General features: G+C 37.2%; 3 protein-coding genes and 1 long non-coding RNA gene across 5 annotated transcripts; 2 read left to right on the top strand and 2 right to left on the bottom strand.

Moving 5' to 3' along the window:
* Positions 1-3503: 3503 nt before the first annotated feature.
* On the top strand, positions 3504-4606 carry LOC145731837 (uncharacterized). The gene is made up of 2 exons (XR_014178886.1): positions 3504-3639; positions 4029-4606. It is a non-coding gene; the product is annotated as an uncharacterized LOC145731837 (long non-coding RNA).
* Positions 4607-5005: 399 nt separating this feature from the next.
* On the bottom strand, positions 5006-5980 carry LOC145731925 (uncharacterized). Its single transcript, XM_081983914.1, has one exon. It carries the CDS (start codon positions 5978-5980, stop codon positions 5006-5008), a length of 975 nt encoding a protein of 324 aa, XP_081840040.1.
* A 6744-nt stretch (positions 5981-12724) lies between these two features.
* Positions 12725-13749, bottom strand: LOC145732281 (uncharacterized). Its single transcript, XM_081984433.1, has 3 exons — positions 13626-13749; positions 13357-13567; positions 12725-13296 (listed from the first exon to the last, which is right to left on the bottom strand). The coding sequence occupies exons 1-3, from the start codon at positions 13677-13679 to the stop codon at positions 12809-12811; spliced, it is 753 nt and encodes a 250-aa protein (XP_081840559.1). The 5' UTR covers positions 13680-13749; the 3' UTR covers positions 12725-12808.
* A 601-nt stretch (positions 13750-14350) lies between these two features.
* On the top strand, positions 14351-16801 carry LOC145732278 (uncharacterized). 2 transcript variants are annotated; one of them, XM_081984429.1, is made up of 4 exons: positions 14352-14901; positions 14961-15190; positions 15375-15465; positions 15520-16801. In XM_081984429.1, the coding sequence occupies exons 1-4, from the start codon at positions 14774-14776 to the stop codon at positions 16217-16219; spliced, it is 1149 nt and encodes a 382-aa protein (XP_081840555.1). In that variant the 5' UTR covers positions 14352-14773; the 3' UTR covers positions 16220-16801. The 2 variants fall into 2 exon arrangements, with proteins under 2 accessions (XP_081840554.1, XP_081840555.1); XM_081984428.1 differs by having other exon boundaries at positions 14351-14901; positions 15375-16801.
* The last annotated feature ends 481 nt before the right edge of the window (positions 16802-17282 follow it).

The raw sequence follows: 17282 nt of genomic DNA, 5'->3' as shown, positions 1-17282 counted from the left end.
CAATGATCGTAATTATTGGTTATTAGAACTATTGGCTTGTATTAGTCCAAAAAACGCATGTTATAATAACAACAAAAAGAAATCGAATAATATCAAAACACCAAGAAATCTAGATAATAGTATTGTCACCTTTAAATTGTGAACCTTTTTTGGCCCAAAACAAGTTAAACGAGACGTAATTTGGTAGAAAACTATAATTTAGTAACTAAATAACAAATAACAGTTAAAAGTAAATGACAGAATAATTGGTTTATCAATTTAGGAAATCGAGTAGATTCAAGTAAATATAATCCCCAAAAGAAACACTTCAAACAATACCTTTTACATACACAAAATTATTACAATAATTAAATAGATCGTACTTACGTACCGTACTTTAGTTGCATTTTAATTGTAGATGCTTTATTAAGTAAAATTCCCTGTGAACAGAACAAACATACAGTGAATCATAGTCTGTTGCATTTATTTTGAAAAATTGAACAAAAAACTAAATTCCCACTGTATAAATGTAATAATTCAAAAGCATACTATAATTGCGTTTCAGCTTTGTTAGAGCATTATAAATAGTGATCTTATCAGTTTACAAAAGCTGTTTGGTCCCCAATTTGCTTCGGTCTTTACAACTTAATTCACTGTTTACCCGCAACTACCCTCGCATTGGGTGGTCCATCCACTTGCAATTTTTAAGGGTATTGTGCAAGATTCAATCCGGGTTAATTCGGTTGGAAAACAACTGCTACTTTACCTTTTGAGTGATTTTTCGACAATTTTTTGTGGTCTTTAATTTGTGTTAAATACCAAACCATAAGAGTCCTAAGCAAATGTTTGTTTAAAAACCGAGAGGGTGAAATTTCATTCATAAACACCCCCGAATTTTACTACGACCACCCCCGTCCCAAACACATGTCGGTCAATCGACGACCGGAAATGCATAAGAGTTGACGACGATCACTCTGGTGATCACAGTGATCGCCTTTTTGAGTTTCTCACAAACAAAAACTGTTTGCCTTACCGGCCAGATTTATGCCTAGGTGACGACGGGGCCGATCGTTTTGGCGAGGTGCAAACGACATTAAATGGAAACCGAATTGCAATGATAACACCGAGAGGCGCCAAGAATTACAAATTAAATTTTTCACCTCGATAGAAGGTTTTTTATGATAATTTTAACCTGAAAATTTCTAAAATTAATTAACCGATCATATCAAAAATCATCATTTCTCAAGAGTTATAGAAAGGAATTCTCTTAAGATTATTATTATTATTTTAGATAAGAATATTTTTTTTTAATTGTATGAATAGCTGAAAATGGTATAGTTAGGATCAAACAGATTGCAATTATGTCATCATTTACAGCAATTGACGTTACTGTAAAGGCCGTTTTAGACTATCCAATTTCTTTCACAAGATCTTGAACAATATAGACCGAAACAAACTTGCAGCAAATCCTGGTTCCTATCAAAATTTATACTGTTTTCCATTTACAGTCAAGATATAATGCGATGCAATTCGACAGAAAAATGTCTTCTTTATGTCACTAGTGTCATTCGTAATGACGTAATTATGAGGTTTGATTTGAAGTTATGTTTACTGTTTATTTGTGTAGTTTACTTTATTGCTGTTTGCACCATTCGCCTAAACAACGTTTAAATCCTAATCACTGATTATCTCTATGACAACTGTAAATAACGATTAGGCAAACGGTGCAATCGAGCATTACTGTTTTTTGGTTGATCTAAATCAAATGTTTCATTCTTCTTTTTGCTTCAGTACTCCTCTTGTAACATGCACGTAAAATGAAATCGAATTTTATTGAAGGTAAGGAAATTGTTTGTATAAAAAAATTCAATAATCTAAAATGGCCTTAAGAGCTGGTTTACAAAACCTTATACAATCCTTATAACATACAGAGTGTTATATTTAAAAACGAATGTTTGTGTTATACATATTTCGAAAGTGACTGGACATGAGAAAAATAAAAATTTAGAAAATATTAATCTTAATTAAGAGTAGTCTAAACTATGGAAATTCTAAATTTCCTTCATGATAATGGTTTCTGTAAAGTAATTAAACTGCGGGGCACTGAAAATCGATTGTTTTGACGTCTTCCTCGTTAGATTATGACGTTTTTAGGAATTGCGGCCGCCTACCGCGAAGCTTGACTGTTTGTATGTGTTATGCCGTAAACAAAACCGAGTTTTGAACGGTCCCGGCATAAAAGACCCGGTGGAGAAAAAAAATGAGTCTATTTTTGGGGTCGGGGTACCCTGAAACAAAAACAACGGAACGAAAGTTTACAATATAAAATTCCGAGACAATCGAAAAAAAGCCCCATCAGCGGCGTCGCTTAGGCCTTAATTTTATGCGGTCGCCGACAGGCTAACGGGCCGGAAAATTCGAATTTTCCAAAATGTTAATTTCACTCCCGAGACTTATTTCGTTGTAAGTTGGCCGAGGCTTAATTTCCTGATTTACGCCACACAAATCTTCCGTGCCAACTTGATTTGTTTTTAAATACAGGGTGTCTCCGTTTTAGTTTGTTTTACATTCGGCTAACAGAAAAACTGGACTTTTATTATGCAAGCTTGTGGATCTAAAAAACGAAAACAAATTTTTAATACAACACTCTGTATATCTCTTATAAAAGTTAACTTTTCTGTTATATCCTATAAAGTTGTTTATTTGACAATTTTATATGATTTTCTAACTTTTTTTTAAACATTTTATATTTATTATTTGAGTTTGGTGAATGTACCAGCGAGTATATGTTCCAAGTATTTTCAGATTTTTACTTTACTACTCATTATACCATGAAAATTCATACCATGAAATGTGACTACTAAGTAGATTTTCAGGGTTTTTAACCGAAAAACTTGAAAATTTCGATATCAACTATTGGATCAATGGGGTCGTAAACCATAGCGGAATTTAAGGTCTTAAACATAATTTTTTTTTAAATTATGCATTAAAACAAGCTATTACGTCTTATGTTTAACAAGCCTAAATGAAAGTTTAAATGAACCGGATGACGTAGCAAGAGACATTTCAATTTTATAACGTACGTGGAAGAAGTGTAAAGTCAGGACGAGAATTACTCACTCCAAAGGAGTTCTTACGATTATTTGAACACTATTGAACAATAGAACGCTTAAACAGCATAATCACTATAAAACATAACAGTTGCACGTTCATTCATTGCATTCTGTCTCAGTCAACTCACTATAAACAGAAGAGAGATAGGGCACATGTCCATTTCTATGTAACAGATATATGGTGTACCAAATAAGTATGGTTTTTACTGACATTTTTTTAAAAAAGAAAAAACAGGTGTCAAACATTTTCTGCGTACTTCTAATTACCCCAAAACACATTTGTTGGTTAACCACCCCATTTTCTGGGTTTTTACAAGTAATATCAATATAGTTTCTGTGTAATAAATCGTATTTGATTCCAGAGAAACCACTGATTTTCAATAATGGTTCACCCTGTATAGAAAAATTATTTTAACCTGAAATGAAGTGTGTCAACGTGACGTCACTGTACACGCTACGAAACTGTAGTTTATTGTTTTAGGGCCGCCCTGACCTAGGCCAGCTGCCACCTGGAAACCAGCTTCGTTTCTTGCATCAACAAATATAGGTGAGTAACAAATCGAGAATTATTATTATACGTTATTTATTTTGGTTGGTTGGAAGTTGGCGACCCGCTCTCGTTTCCGTCTTGTTTGAATTGAAAACAAACACGAAATTTTCGGTGGGTTAACCGTCGATTATTTGTTTGCGTAAATCCCAATATTTTGAGTATTAGGGTATTGTAACGGGGCGGGCGGGGGGGCCCCCCTCTTGACATGTAAACAGACGTCCCGCGGAGCCTTGTTAAGGCTGATCCTGAAAAAATAATCTAACCGAGACGTATCGATTTTTGCGGACGAAAAATTGATGACCCCTTTAAATTTCCGCAGAATAAAGGCCGTTCGTTTGAATCGAATTGATACTTAATCGTAATTTTTACTGTCTTTTGTATTCCAGAAAACGAGCACTTTTTCGACACCTCCATTATTCTACGACCACAACAAAAGTCTTCGGTATTTGTCAACCTGCCATCATCGGTCCATTGTGGCCTAATAAAAAAATAACAAGACCACAGACGGAGGAATCCGCAACGGTTTTGAATCCCACACGCAGCCTTTGATTGACACTCGTTTCACGCCCTGACAACTGCATAAAGGGATTATTTTCTCAAATACCTGTTAAACTGCCTCATTGTCCGGTTGGGATATGTTTACTCATCGGTGACAACCAGTGGCGCATCGGTTTTTTTTTTAATCTGACCCTAATCTACCCTAAAGAAATAAACGATTTTTTTTGTCCAGAACAGACGCAGAGAAGTTAAATTTTTATGAGAGATATTTTAAACTGGTTTTCCATGGTTACTCAACAGCTTCAAATGGCAGAATGTAGGCTACAATGATCACTTGACTATTTTTGCACTTTTGCTAGATAAGTCACCGAATAAGACCGACGCAGACATCATTTTTATTGAGAGAGAGATTATACCATGATTTTTGGCAAAGTTGGCAATAAGGATTACCATCAGGATGATTTAACACATGTTTCCTTGTGCCAACTCACTTTAACTGTGCTTATTGGTAATTCCAGGCTGTGGCCATAGTCAAAATGCTCTAAAATACTTGTTCTGTGCAGCAGAAGAATCTTGCAATGGATAACTCTAAAACCCTACTCACAAGTGACAAAATAAAAATGTACTTAAAGCGAATACACCATAATGTGATGCTTTCAGCATTAAAGTGACCTGTCAAAGTGTTGTCAAAAGGGTCTGGTGTATTCCCTAAGATCTGGGTTAGTACAGGAAATATCCTGAGTTGCCTCCATCAAGTTTAAACCAGAAATAGGTCTCTTTATTTACAAAACTTCTTATTGAAAGTCTTCTTCCTTCGGAGAAGACACTTATGCCGCAAGCCGGGCCCATTGTGACCCATCACAAGCTAGTACGCCTCCAGTTCGGTGGCCCTGACAAAACTGCAAAGTCTCCTTGGCCGGGTACCTTGAATATCTAAGAGGATGATTACACTCTTACCCCAAAGCTCTCTTCTGATCATCGCAAGTGCCGGGCACTGTGTGAGAACGTGTGTCGGAGTTTCCTCGTCTTCCAGACACAAGAGACATTGCATGTGTCTTCTCATCTGGCAGTGACCCATGAGAAGTCCTGCCACACATCTAAGATCCTTTCTGGATAATTCCATGAGGGACTTCGACTTGTTTCTTGGAAAGAAGCCCATGAGAAATCGCGACTGCCGCATGCCTCCGGCCTCCTCCCAAGCAATATCGGATCTTTGCCAGAAGATAAGGTCCACAATGGCGGATCCGACCGCGCCGGCTAGTCCTACAATAGGTTCGGGTCCTACGGGTCTCTCTTTGGAGCCACGAAGGGCCAACCTGTCCGCCTCCTCGTTTCCCCTAACACCGGAGTGTCCTGGAACCCAAGTTAGACGTACCTTGGCCATCCGTGTGAGCGACAAGAGTGTTTTCTTACACTCCAGCACCAGCGCAGACGTCGTTGAATCAGCTTTTAAGGCAGCCATTGCTGCCTTGCTGTGCGTACAGATAAATATATCCTTCCGGCGTAGCGGTGAGTTTAAAATGAACTCCCCGCATCGAATGATCGCGAAGATTTTGGCTTGGAAGATGGTACAGTGGCAGCCTAGAGGGAAGCTAAGCCTCGTCTCCGAAGTCGCACCTGCCCCTGCGCCCGTCACGGTTTTGGATAAATCTGTAAACCAGACGTCTTTCTTTCGAGAGAATTCCCAGTCCTCTCGGGTACTACAATCTTTAGAGGTCCGTTGGACAGAAGCGTCGGAGGCACCCGATCCTGCTTCATCAACAGTTCCGGGCACTCCCTCAACGCCCCCCCCCCAGCCCCCGAGATGACCCCACGATTCAGCTGAGTCTGTAATCAGCATTTACTAGGCTTTAAGCAATGCTGCAGTTTGAAGAATCAAACACCCCATTTTTCCAAATGAGTTTTGGTTTTATTTAGGTTTTTTAAATTGTCTTTGAACTTTGAGTTTCATATTTGGAAACGTTTTATTTTGCGTTTATGTGCTGTTTGCAGCGATTTTGGTCATTTTTTTTCTCTTTTCTCTACTAGAACAAACTGCCAGCATTCTAATGACACTTAATTCTATGTGAACTATAAAAATAATGACCACTAGACAAACCTTTCTCCATTGTTTAGGTGCAGTTGTGCCTCACCAAAGAGATCTCTCCAAAAAGTGTTTAATGTTTCTTCCTCACTAGCAGAACTGAAAAATAATCTCTCGGCCTTACGATGGTAAAGAAGTATGATACAAAAATAATCATGGAGGTAGGAGGAAGACGATCTGTCAAAACATTCTAAAAAACCATAATGTCAAATATTACTAAAATGAACAAACATGTTTATCGTTCACCTAACCTTACTACAAGTTAAAATTGTTGGCTTATTACAGAAAATTAAGTGTCCTTTTACCATTCCTAGCACTGCTACAATCTCTACAAACTCTTCATAATCAGTTCAATAGTTAAATTTATAATTTTTGCAGAGAAATTTACAAAAAAATTATTTTAGTATCAGAAACGAGAAAAATTCCCATGAAAATAATTTGATGTATGGCAAAATTGGTGATTGCACAAGCATTTGCAGAGTTGCACTCTTGAAACTTCTTAATAAGTTGTTGTCCTCATTCGGACATCCTTCGCTAATCAGAACCAGTCAAAGCGACCATTGTTGTGTTGTCTAAATTGACGTGCGGTTCGATCAATCAAAACGAAACGCAGCACGAACAGAGCGCAAATGATCACATTATAACCACGAGTGGGTACTGTTGTTGTGTCAGTACGTGGGCGATCAAACGAACGGTTGCCGATTTTAAATTTATTAGCGTAGCGCATTTGTTGCTATTGATCGTGGATGCTTGCGATTAATTATTGTTTTTAGTAGACAGTCAAATGTCCAAAACAAACAGGCCGGTTTGGTGCTCGGCCAGATTGAAAAAATATTTTTCGGCTTGGAGCGCATCGCGGAAAAAAAATACGAAACTGCTGCTGCAAAACGAAATTTTAATTGAGTTTTTTGAATCAACAATCGCTTGTATTTGTGTGATGTCCGCAGACCTGGTGCAGTGCATCAATTTACCATAAATGATGAAAAGTCTACATGGACAGAATTTGCGTAAAACTCAATTGGTAGTTTGTGATTGGTCAAAAAAGCAACTTTCAGCTTGCTGCTCTTATTTAACCAATCAGAAACTACGAACTTTTGCCATAAATTGCAATTGTAATAGTTTTGACAATGACTGACACTGTTTAGTAGCTATACAGGGTGTTTTAATCGAAATCTCTTAGCCAAGATCAAAAGAAATCATTTAAACAGAAGAATCAATATCCGGTTGTAATAAGTTTCATTGAAATAGTGTTCGTTTCAGTTTTAGTTTCGACTGGAATAAGTTATTGGAGCCGTTACTTTTCGTGGGAGGAAATTGTAAAAGACATTGACAGCCAGGGAATACGTCGGGCGATAAATCAGCGTAACGGCCCTTTTTATTATAGATAAATTTGTATGAAACGTAAACACCCTGTGAAGTGTTTTTCAGAGAGGTCAAAGAGAATCGGGAATTTTAAGTGCACGAAAATTCCGGATCGCCTCAAATCAACTTAACGAGCGACAAGCGGGACGTAAATCTACCTTAAGTATTATCAAATAAATTTTAGTTATTGCCGTAACGCAAACAGTTTACGCCCGCGAGCTTAGTGTTGTAAACTGTGCCTTAAATCTTCGGGAGAGAGAGGAAGAACGTTCTTCTTAAGAGAAATTATGTGAAAATCGATCCAAAATGCACAGTTACTACTAAACAAACGGGCCTTAATCAGGGACGATTGTCCAGGCACAAGCCTCCTTTTAATCTCACTTAAAGCCTTTTTGGCCAGTCACGCTCGACTAAATAAGTCACCACAAATGTTAACCATCCAGTGGCGTATCTACTTGATTTTTAGTTTTGAACAGAGTGAAGTCCCAAAAACAAATGCTGTACAATGTAATTTTCTTTTGTACATCGTACACTAAGTGCATGTTTTTTGAACAACACTTAGTTTCTTGTGTAGACCAAATTTAGAAAAATTGTCAGACATGTCTCGAGATATCACCACAAGCACATGAAGAAAATTTATGGTTAAGTTAAGTTAGACAGTAACGAAGTAGCATTTCCCAACTGGATAGGAAGACGTGGATCAATTGAATGGCCTCCAAGATCTCCTGATCTTAATCCTTTAAATTTTTTTTTTGTGGAGCCATTTCAAAAAGCAGTGAATTGGTACAATTCTTGAAGAAACAAAGGACAGGAAGGAATGCAAAATTCTTAAATCAATCATATACAAGCGTCTAGTATATGAGAAGGATTTCTTATTTTAACCCTGTATATTATGGCAACGGAATTAATCGGGCAACACTGTAGGGCTCCTTGTCTAAAGAAGCAACAAAGCCACTCTCACAGTCATCAAAACCACAATGGACCCTGACTTTCGTTTGTTAATACCGGACCTCCATTCATAATCACGTACGAACGTCAGCTGTCATCGTGGGGTCTTCTCGTTCACCGAGTGACAACCATTCTAAGTTGGGTACCGTCTTTTGATTGTTCTCGATGATGGGCGCATCACGGAATGCCGCAAACCAAACAGAATCCAATTCGGATCGTGGCTGAATTCGTCGTTATATTTGATAATCGAAGGTGTGCCCGTGCATAATTAGGGCTTAATAGTCCGATGGCACCAGACCGGACCACAAACATGGCTGAAAGGTCGGACGGAACGTGGCCAAGCATAATATGCCAGCAAAAACACACTGTTTATTAAACAAACAAACAACTGTGTATGTGCCGTGACCTACCCCGATCCTAATTGCCAAGGCCGTCAGACACTTGTCTTTTAATCCCGACACCTGTACACTAAGGTGGTATGTGGAAACACGATGATTCTCCACACCACATTTCATGTATTCCTGAAGCAAGCAAACTGCTCATTCAAAACTATAGATATGAAAAGTCTTAGTCCAGTCAATTTTTTCTAAAACAAAACCATTTTTAAAAAATATACATAAACTAAGTTTTCTCTTAAGAGGTAAGAAATAAGGTCTCAAAGTAAAAACAAGTAAAATTTTCGAATTAAGTACGAACGGACCTAAAATGTAATTTTGACGCCAATAAACTTGCACTAAACCATATTCACATAAGAACCAAGTGCATATTGTGCAAATTCAGAATTTCAACATTGAGACACTAGACAAGTACCTAATCATTATTATACATACTAAATTGAGATTACTTAATTACTTATTACTTCATACAGTTATGATTTAATTTTGTATAATTTATTCTTTTGAAAACCATCATTACCTGTAAATTTAAAAGATACAATAATTAGGTCTTTCAGAAATTTAAGGGCATTTAAAAAAATGACAACAATCTGGACAGTAAGGTTCTCGACAGAAATCAAACACTTTCCACCTGAGTATGTAATATATTATTACGCCCGCATGGAATTGTTAACTTTTACATGCGGGCGTAAAAGTTGCGTTTTACGCCCTTGGTACAAAAATAACTATTTTAATCTCTTTCCTGTCTTTGAATAATAAGAATGTGAAAATCTAGTGTTTTGGCAAGGAGTTGCTATATTAATCTCATTAAGCGCCATCTACGTTGTACAACAAGTATCACCGTTGGTTTTTACCTGGGTTCCTGTGGCTATTAAAAATGCATCCACCAAATGTTAAGAATGTTGTTTTTCCACTTTTTGTTCTTTTACAGGAAACCAAGAATCACGTAGTAATTAAATCAATTTACCATAAAAAGGGATTTAAAAGGCACTTTATTTTCCATAACTGCAACGTTGGCAATTGTGAAAGTTTTTAGTTGTTATGGTAATTAAAGTGATTCGTCAATAAATTCAATAATTTTAGTTCAATTCATAATATGTGTCACTACCCACCATAACATAAACAATTTTGTTGCATTAAAAGTTATTTTTGGTTTTATTCTCTTCTCTTCCATTTTTGTCCCAAAGTAGATTCATTTCTTGCTGTTTCATATCCAAAAAGAAAAACATATTATGGCATTTTGCAAATTATCACTGACTGACTGAGAAAATCACTTGCTTGTGTTGAATGAGTCCAAATTGCTCGTCTAGAACATGAAGCAAGTGCTCTTTTAGCGTCGTGATGATCTCTTTGGTCATCTTTCATTCTTCGCTAATCTTCCAGTATTGTCAACGATATCTTCCTCGAAAGTATCTTTCTAGACTGTTGCTACAATTGATTCCTAATGCCTTCGTTGGCTTGCTGTTGTAAAAGACATGGTGGATGGGTCGCATGGTCTGAATATATTTCCAAGTCCACTTTATTTGAAAATTCTGGTACTAGTGAGGGAAATTGATATTTTTGAAGTAAACATACAGGGCTAATGTATTGAAAGGGGTTATATCGGTAGTTGTTGTGTCAATTGTGGATCAATTGCCTTTGGTGGAAGATGTAGTAATATTACTAGTATACACAACTCATATGTAGTAAGTATTGCTAGAATGTGAAAGATGTAGTAAGAGTTTTGACGTAATTTTGCCTGTGCTCCTTGGGGAATAAATTCGATAATTTTATGGTATTTACATCAAGACAGAAGAATTTCAAAACTGAAGCCTAACATATGAGAATCAACCAATAGAGCGAGTAAATAAATTTAAATATCTAGGAACGTGGCTGTGTGAAAACTGATTGGGATGTGGGTCCATAGGCATGTACTGAGGATTCCATGGACTGCAAGAAGAACCAACGATGAGGTCTTGAGAATAATCAATAAAGACCGCGAACTGTTAGACACCATTAAACGTCGAAAAACATACCTACTATACCTGGGCCACGTAATACGCAACGAGAGGTACCAATTCCTGCAATTGATAATTGAGGGAAAGAGAGGAATCGGCAGGAAAAAGATGACAGGACTGAGAACAATGCAAGAACTATAGTCTATCCGGCGAATCTACGGAGTAATAAAATTCGATGGGCGGCAACTTTGGTCTAATGGACGGGGCGAGTAGGTTAGCCGGAGAGACTATAGTGCATATCAAATGTAATAAGGAAGAGTGGACAAATGTGATCGCAAACATCTATTAATGGACACGCAGCAGAAGAAGAAGAATATCAAGACAAAGACAAATTGCATATCCTCCTATAAGTTACAGACGAGTGACTACAGAACAACCAACTCGTGCAGCTTACAAGAATCATTCAAATGCCTTAAATATCTCAATAACCATAAAATTGATATACCAAAAAAAATGGCAGTCTTGTTGATAGCGATTGATGAGTTTTTTACAACCCTGTGGAGAGTATTACGAAAGGGCTATTAAAGTGTTTGTTTCCCAAACAATGTCGGACCAATTAGAGTCGTTTGTGAGAGGAAAAAGGTGGCAATTAATCGGTGATAAAAGTGCCGGGTAAAGGAAGTCCAGATGGCACGACATATCCTGGAATCGCTTTGACGCGATTTTAGCACCTCGGCTGCGTTCGACTGTTTCGCGCCGGCTTCAAAGGCGGCGGCGTTATCAAAACAAACGCGAAACGCGTCGGCCCCTTTGATTTCCGGATGGGGATCGGATGTCTCCTTTCGATCCCGTTCAGGGGGAGGTGCGGGGGGTAACCATACTCGATTAAACTTTCTTCTTTTATTTTTTTTTGCTGTATAAACCAGCCAAAATAGATTCACGTTTCAATTACCGACCGCAGGTGTAGGTGATTCTAGTAGTTAAAAAAATGATTACCCCAAACACGTAGTAACTCTTCAAAGTATACCAGGTGTCCAAGAGCACCCTGGACATAGGAGATTAACATGGGAAAACGGTTTTGAATTTTTTGCGCCTGTACGGTTGATTTGATTGAAAAATCGTATTAATGAAAGTTGTAGTACCTATCACGGACTAGTTTTCTGTATTTTTTTCAGATCTGTAACTTGAGCCCTTTCGTCGTAAAACACGAACAAAAATTCGAAAATTTTAACTTTTTACCTGCACTGTATAAGCGGTTGTCGAGCAACCGTACCAGCAACAATGATCTGTTTACCCGTTGCCCGACAACCGCTTATACAGTGCAGGCCAAAAGTTTAAATTTTCTCATTTTTGTTCGTGGTTTACGACGAAAGGGCTCAAGGTAGAGATCCGAAAAAAATACAGAAAACTAATCCGTAATAGGTACTACAACTTTCATTATTATGATTTTTCAATCAAATTAACCGTACAGGCGCAAAAAAATCAAAACCGTTTTACCATGTTAATCTCCTATGTCCAGGGTGCTCTTGGACACCTGGTATAATTCTCTGATAAGCCCACTTCAACTTGCAATCACCATCTAGATTGAATTGTTACGTGTTTTTTTGCATGATCAATACTTAAGTGCTCTTATTTTTAATTATTAGTCAGAATATTGTAAAAATAGTTAATTGATACGGGGTGTCCAAGATAAGGGTGCACTTCACACTCTCATCATCTTGTAGAGTTGACAAAGTGGTGGATATCATTTGAAATTTCAAAAATACATAAATACAAACAACTGTTTATCTTGAACACTCTGTATGTATCGATTTAGAATACAAATACTAGTCTCATGTATAAGATGGAATAAAAGATAATTTTCAGAAAGAACGATTCATTTTTATTACAAAAAAAATCGTATGAGTATGATTGAATTTAAGAAATTAATAAAACTGGACAAATTAAGCGCTTGGGGCATCACCGCCTTCACCTCCTTCACCACCTTCTCCGCCTTCACCACGACCACCATCTTCACCACCATCTTCTCCGGGACCGTCTTCACCACCATCATCGGTGGCGTTGGCGCATTCGGCAACTTGGCTGGTCAATTCAGCAACGGCGGATTTGTAGGCAGATTCGTCGAAAGTGACGGAAGAGCTGCTGATGCTGGAGGCGGCAGATTCAGCGGCGGACACGGCAGATTCGATGGCAGACTTGATGGTGGTTTCCAAAGCGGACAAACTAGCGGACAAAGTTTCGGCGCAGGTGCTTTCAGAGCATTCTTGGATTTCCCTGCCTAATTCTTCCAATTGCATGGTAGCGTTAAAGATGCTTTCTTCAGCGCTGCGGATGGATTCTTCAGCGGTACTGATGGCAGATCCCAAAGATTCTTCTACGGCACGTTCGAGTTCCCTGGAGACCTCTTCAACGCAACGTTGAACGGCTTCGTCTGTTTTTAAAAAGTGTGATTAGTTTAGTTTTGTGGTGATTGGGTGAATTGTGAACTTACTGTCAGCGTTGGCAGACACGACTTCTTCAGCAGCAGCGTAGAAAGCTTCATTGTCAGATTGGATGGTTGAGTTGTATGTTTCTTCGATTTCTTGGGCAATGGCGCGGAAGCTTTCTTCAGCAGTGCGGATGCTCTCTTGGGCAGCTTCTTCCAATTCCCTCACCTCAGATTCGACAGTTTCGAATTCGGTTTGGAGCTCTTCGGGGGTGGTCTACAACGTCATTTCTCAATTTAAACTCAAAATAGTTAAACATTTAACTTTTACTTACGGCGGCATAAGCCAAAGTGGCGCAGGCAGCGAACAAAATCACAAACTTGAACATGTTGAACTCTGTTTTGAGACTGACAAGTTCGAATGATTTCACTAGATCTCACTGGAATATTTATACAAAAATTTTACAAGTGGCTCAAAAACAATACGAAATCATATCATATTGTTGAGGCTTATCAGCCGCATTCCTCAACTTTCCAATTTCGTTACGTCACAATGATCATGACTAGCCTTCTTCTTTTTATTATTTGCTTGCTTGAGGTTATTTTTAAATCCCCACTTATGACGCGTCACCATTGTTTGAGTGACTACAATTACCAAGGTTTCAAAAAACTATCTGGTATGTCTTTCTAGTATTGCAGATAGCACTATTTTAGATTTTGATTATAGTGGATCCCTTTGTAATTCAGGATAAGTGAAACTTGTGATTGGTTGGCGGAGAAGCTCAATTCTGTTCTTTTCACGTATTCTAATTATAATATTACAAAAAAATTTCAGTTTCACAGAAAATCCATACTTTCGATATTTTAGTTAGTGCCACACAACAACATTTCTTCTAAAATTTTAATACAAAAATTGCGGGAGGGATTACTAATCAAAGAGAATAAACAAAACCGCCTGAAGTAGTATAAATAAAACATGGACCGGATCGGTTCGAGAGCAAAAAGGGAGCCCTTAAACTGGCGTTTAATTGAGCCTCCAAAACGACGAAAAGATACACTGTATAGAGCTCGATTCAGATGAGAAAAGGCCACCGCATCATCAATGACGCAGTTTTTAAAACTATTTCTTTCTCCTTCTACAGTTGCCGTCGCATTAGATATAATCAGAGGCGTCCTATTAAAATATTCCCGAAAATAAATTCTTAAGCGGTCAAAAAGCCACTTGGCAACGTAGTACGGTTTTTTACTTGGGCACAATTAAAACAAATGCGGGTGCGGCCAGGGACAGATGGACCCTTTTACATGCTTTTACTAGCCGGCACTCTAAACGATGTTGCCAAGTTTAAAAAAATGTAGTGGCGGACAGGTTGAGTTTAAAAATTAGGTTAGGTTAGTTTCCGTTTTAGTCTGGTGTTTTGGTTGTATTGTTGATGGTCGCAGTTTGAGTTCACGTGTTATAAGTAAAAATCGTTAATTTGTCATAATGTCTCCAAAAAAGATTGGGAAGAAAGGTGTTGTGATACACAGCCAAGGGCGTGAAATTGTAAGTAACGTCTTAGAATTTATGAAGAAGGAGGCAGAAGGAGTTTCCATTCCTTTGAATAACTACAGGTATTGTCTTTGATTAAAAACGACGAAAACGTTGAATAATATAATAAATATCATTTTAGAGAGAGAACTATAGCAGCTACAGGGGTGTCTAGATCTACTGTGCAGAAGATATCTAGAGAAGCACTACATGTTGAATGGGGAGGGCCAAGCTCATCATTTCACACTCCTACAAAGAAGGGACAGATTAAAAAATTAAAATTGGATAACATCAAACCTGATGAAATCAAAAGAATCAGAGAAATTATTTATGATTTCTATATTCTTGAGAAAAAACTTCCAACATTAAAAGGTAAGTTTATAATACATTAGGTATACCTACAGAGTCTTCAGAGTTTTTCTAGCAGAACTTACCATGTTTTTTACAATTAAATGTAAGCCTAGTTTGCTATATGTATAAACCTTGATAATGTGTTAATTGAAAATTTAAAACAACAAAATTTAGACTAAAATGGGATTATTTTTTATCTTTACAGGTATTTTGCAAAAAATTATTGACCAGCAAATCTTGACTGAATCCATTAGTGTAAGCAGCTTAGGGCGATTGCTTAAGAACATTGGATTTAAGTATGTTTTACATCTTGGCAATCATGTACATCAAAATAACTTTATCTTTTGTAGGTGGCAGAAGACACCAGACAAAAGAAAATTCTTGTGTGAATCATATGACATTCGCTTAAAACGAATAAATTTCATGACTTGGGTAAAAAAGCAATTGCTTCCTAATTTACCTGACCGCTCAGTCCTTATTATAGACAATGCAGCCTACCACAATGTTACTGTTAACAAAAATATTACAACGGCTACTAAAAAAGGAGATATGTTAAGTTGGCTAGTGGAAAAAGGAATCCCAGCAGATCCTCATTTAACAAAGCCAGAGCTGTATCAAATCATACAAGAAAATAAATTTAGATTTCCTCCACAATATAACTTAGATAGGCTGTTAGAACAACATGGGCATCTTGTGTTGCGTTTACCACCCTACCATCCAGAATTAAACCCAATAGAAAAAATTTGGGCTTTGGTTAAAAATTGGGTAGCAGCTCATAATACCACTTTTAAATTGTCTGATACCGAAGCTTTAACAAAACAAAAATTTCAAGAGGTGTCTGAAAAAGAGTGGTTTGACATTTGCCAGCATGTAAAAAAGTATGAAGAGGAGCTCATAAAAAAAGAGCATATTTTTGATGATACAGTGGACCAGCTTATTTTTACTGTTAACACTGGTTCATCTGATGATAGCGATGAAGATTCTGGTGATGATGATGAATGTGATGCCAGTTTATCCGAAGAAGAATTAGGATGCTCACTCCTAGACTAAGTTTTGGATTTTTGTTTTATGTTATGAATTCGTAATTTGTATATGTATATGTATTTATAAATAAACAAAATTATCAAATTTATAAAAATATATGATTATTAAATTTAACAAAGATAACAAATTTTAAATATTACCTCTTCTTCATGAAACCCTGTATATCAAAAACGATGCAAAGGCAAGCTGAAAGTTACTTTGAGACTTCATTTTCAAGGTCTAGCTGCACTGTAGGACCTTCAAATTAAGAATAATTGAAAAAAGAAACCAGCTGCCTATTTTTATCTTCCAATAATTGATTAATTGCCCCAAGACAATGTTTTTTTGTGGTTAACATTGCCCTAAGTTAAGTTATATAATTTGGATTTAAACTAATTGGTATTTAATATTCTTCATCAATCATCACCCTGCAGCTACAGCAGAAAAATAATTTGCACAGATCTTTTTAACCGAAACACACTGTATGTTTTTTTAATTTACCCTTTGCTTGTTTTCTTGTTTATTTTTTAAATTAATATTTAAAGAAATGGGACCAGAGACCTAGGCCAATTTTGTTCTCAAAGCGTCAATATTATGTATGTATATGTATTTGGTTTGTTTTATAAAACCTACTTACCTATCCTGTTTTAATACAATTTATGAAATGAAAAAGCAAAAACTACACCTATTTACGTTAATTAAATTTCATTTCACTGAGCAGAGAATAGCACGCCATTGACTCGCTGCATCAACTTGGAAAGTAACGAAGGCAGCAATATTTAAAGCGAGACGTACAGAGATCGTGACATCATCGTTTGATGACGGCCGTGGCCTTTTCTTAGCTGATTCGAGCTCTACATCTTATTCAGAATCAATTTCACAGGCGTCGGGCCCCACAAAAGAGAGGGGCCCGATAAGCCCTACGATTGCATTCAATAATAATACAATCGTTATCCCTTTGCCGGGGCTTAAAGGCGGTTATTTCAACCGCACGATAATGCCAGGCAGATTGTCTTCTGACTGACAAAAGGGCTGATTTTCGGTGCGGTTATTTGCATATTATCTACTGTTAGGCACGTTTTTCCATTTG

The sequence above is a fragment of the Ips typographus genome, linkage group LG7, assembly GCF_016097725.1.
Source record: "Ips typographus isolate SLU linkage group LG7, UJ_Ityp_2.0, whole genome shotgun sequence".
Taxonomy (NCBI): domain Eukaryota; kingdom Metazoa; phylum Arthropoda; class Insecta; order Coleoptera; family Curculionidae; genus Ips; species Ips typographus.
This window is presented reverse-complemented; position numbering and strand designations above follow the sequence as displayed.

Excerpts from the sequence above, each read along its gene's own strand:
- LOC145731925 (XM_081983914.1), bottom strand. The coding sequence starts at position 5,980 with ATGCTGATTACAGACTCAGCTGAATCGTGGGGTCATCTCGGGGGCTGG.
- LOC145732281 (XM_081984433.1), bottom strand. The coding sequence starts at position 13,679 with ATGTTCAAGTTTGTGATTTTGTTCGCTGCCTGCGCCACTTTGGCTTAT. Across the intron at positions 13,568-13,625 it reads CCACTTTGGCTTATGCCGCC|ACCACCCCCGAAGAGCTCCA; the intron begins GTAAGTAAAAGT and ends ATGACGTTGTAG. Across the intron at positions 13,297-13,356 it reads CGTGTCTGCCAACGCTGACA|ACGAAGCCGTTCAACGTTGC; the intron begins GTAAGTTCACAA and ends TTTTAAAAACAG.
- LOC145732278 (XM_081984428.1), top strand. The coding sequence starts at position 14,774 with ATGTCTCCAAAAAAGATTGGGAAGAAAGGTGTTGTGATACACAGCCAA. Across the intron at positions 14,902-14,960 it reads ATTCCTTTGAATAACTACAG|AGAGAGAACTATAGCAGCTA; the intron begins GTATTGTCTTTG and ends ATATCATTTTAG. Across the intron at positions 15,191-15,374 it reads AAAACTTCCAACATTAAAAG|GTATTTTGCAAAAAATTATT; the intron begins GTAAGTTTATAA and ends TTATCTTTACAG.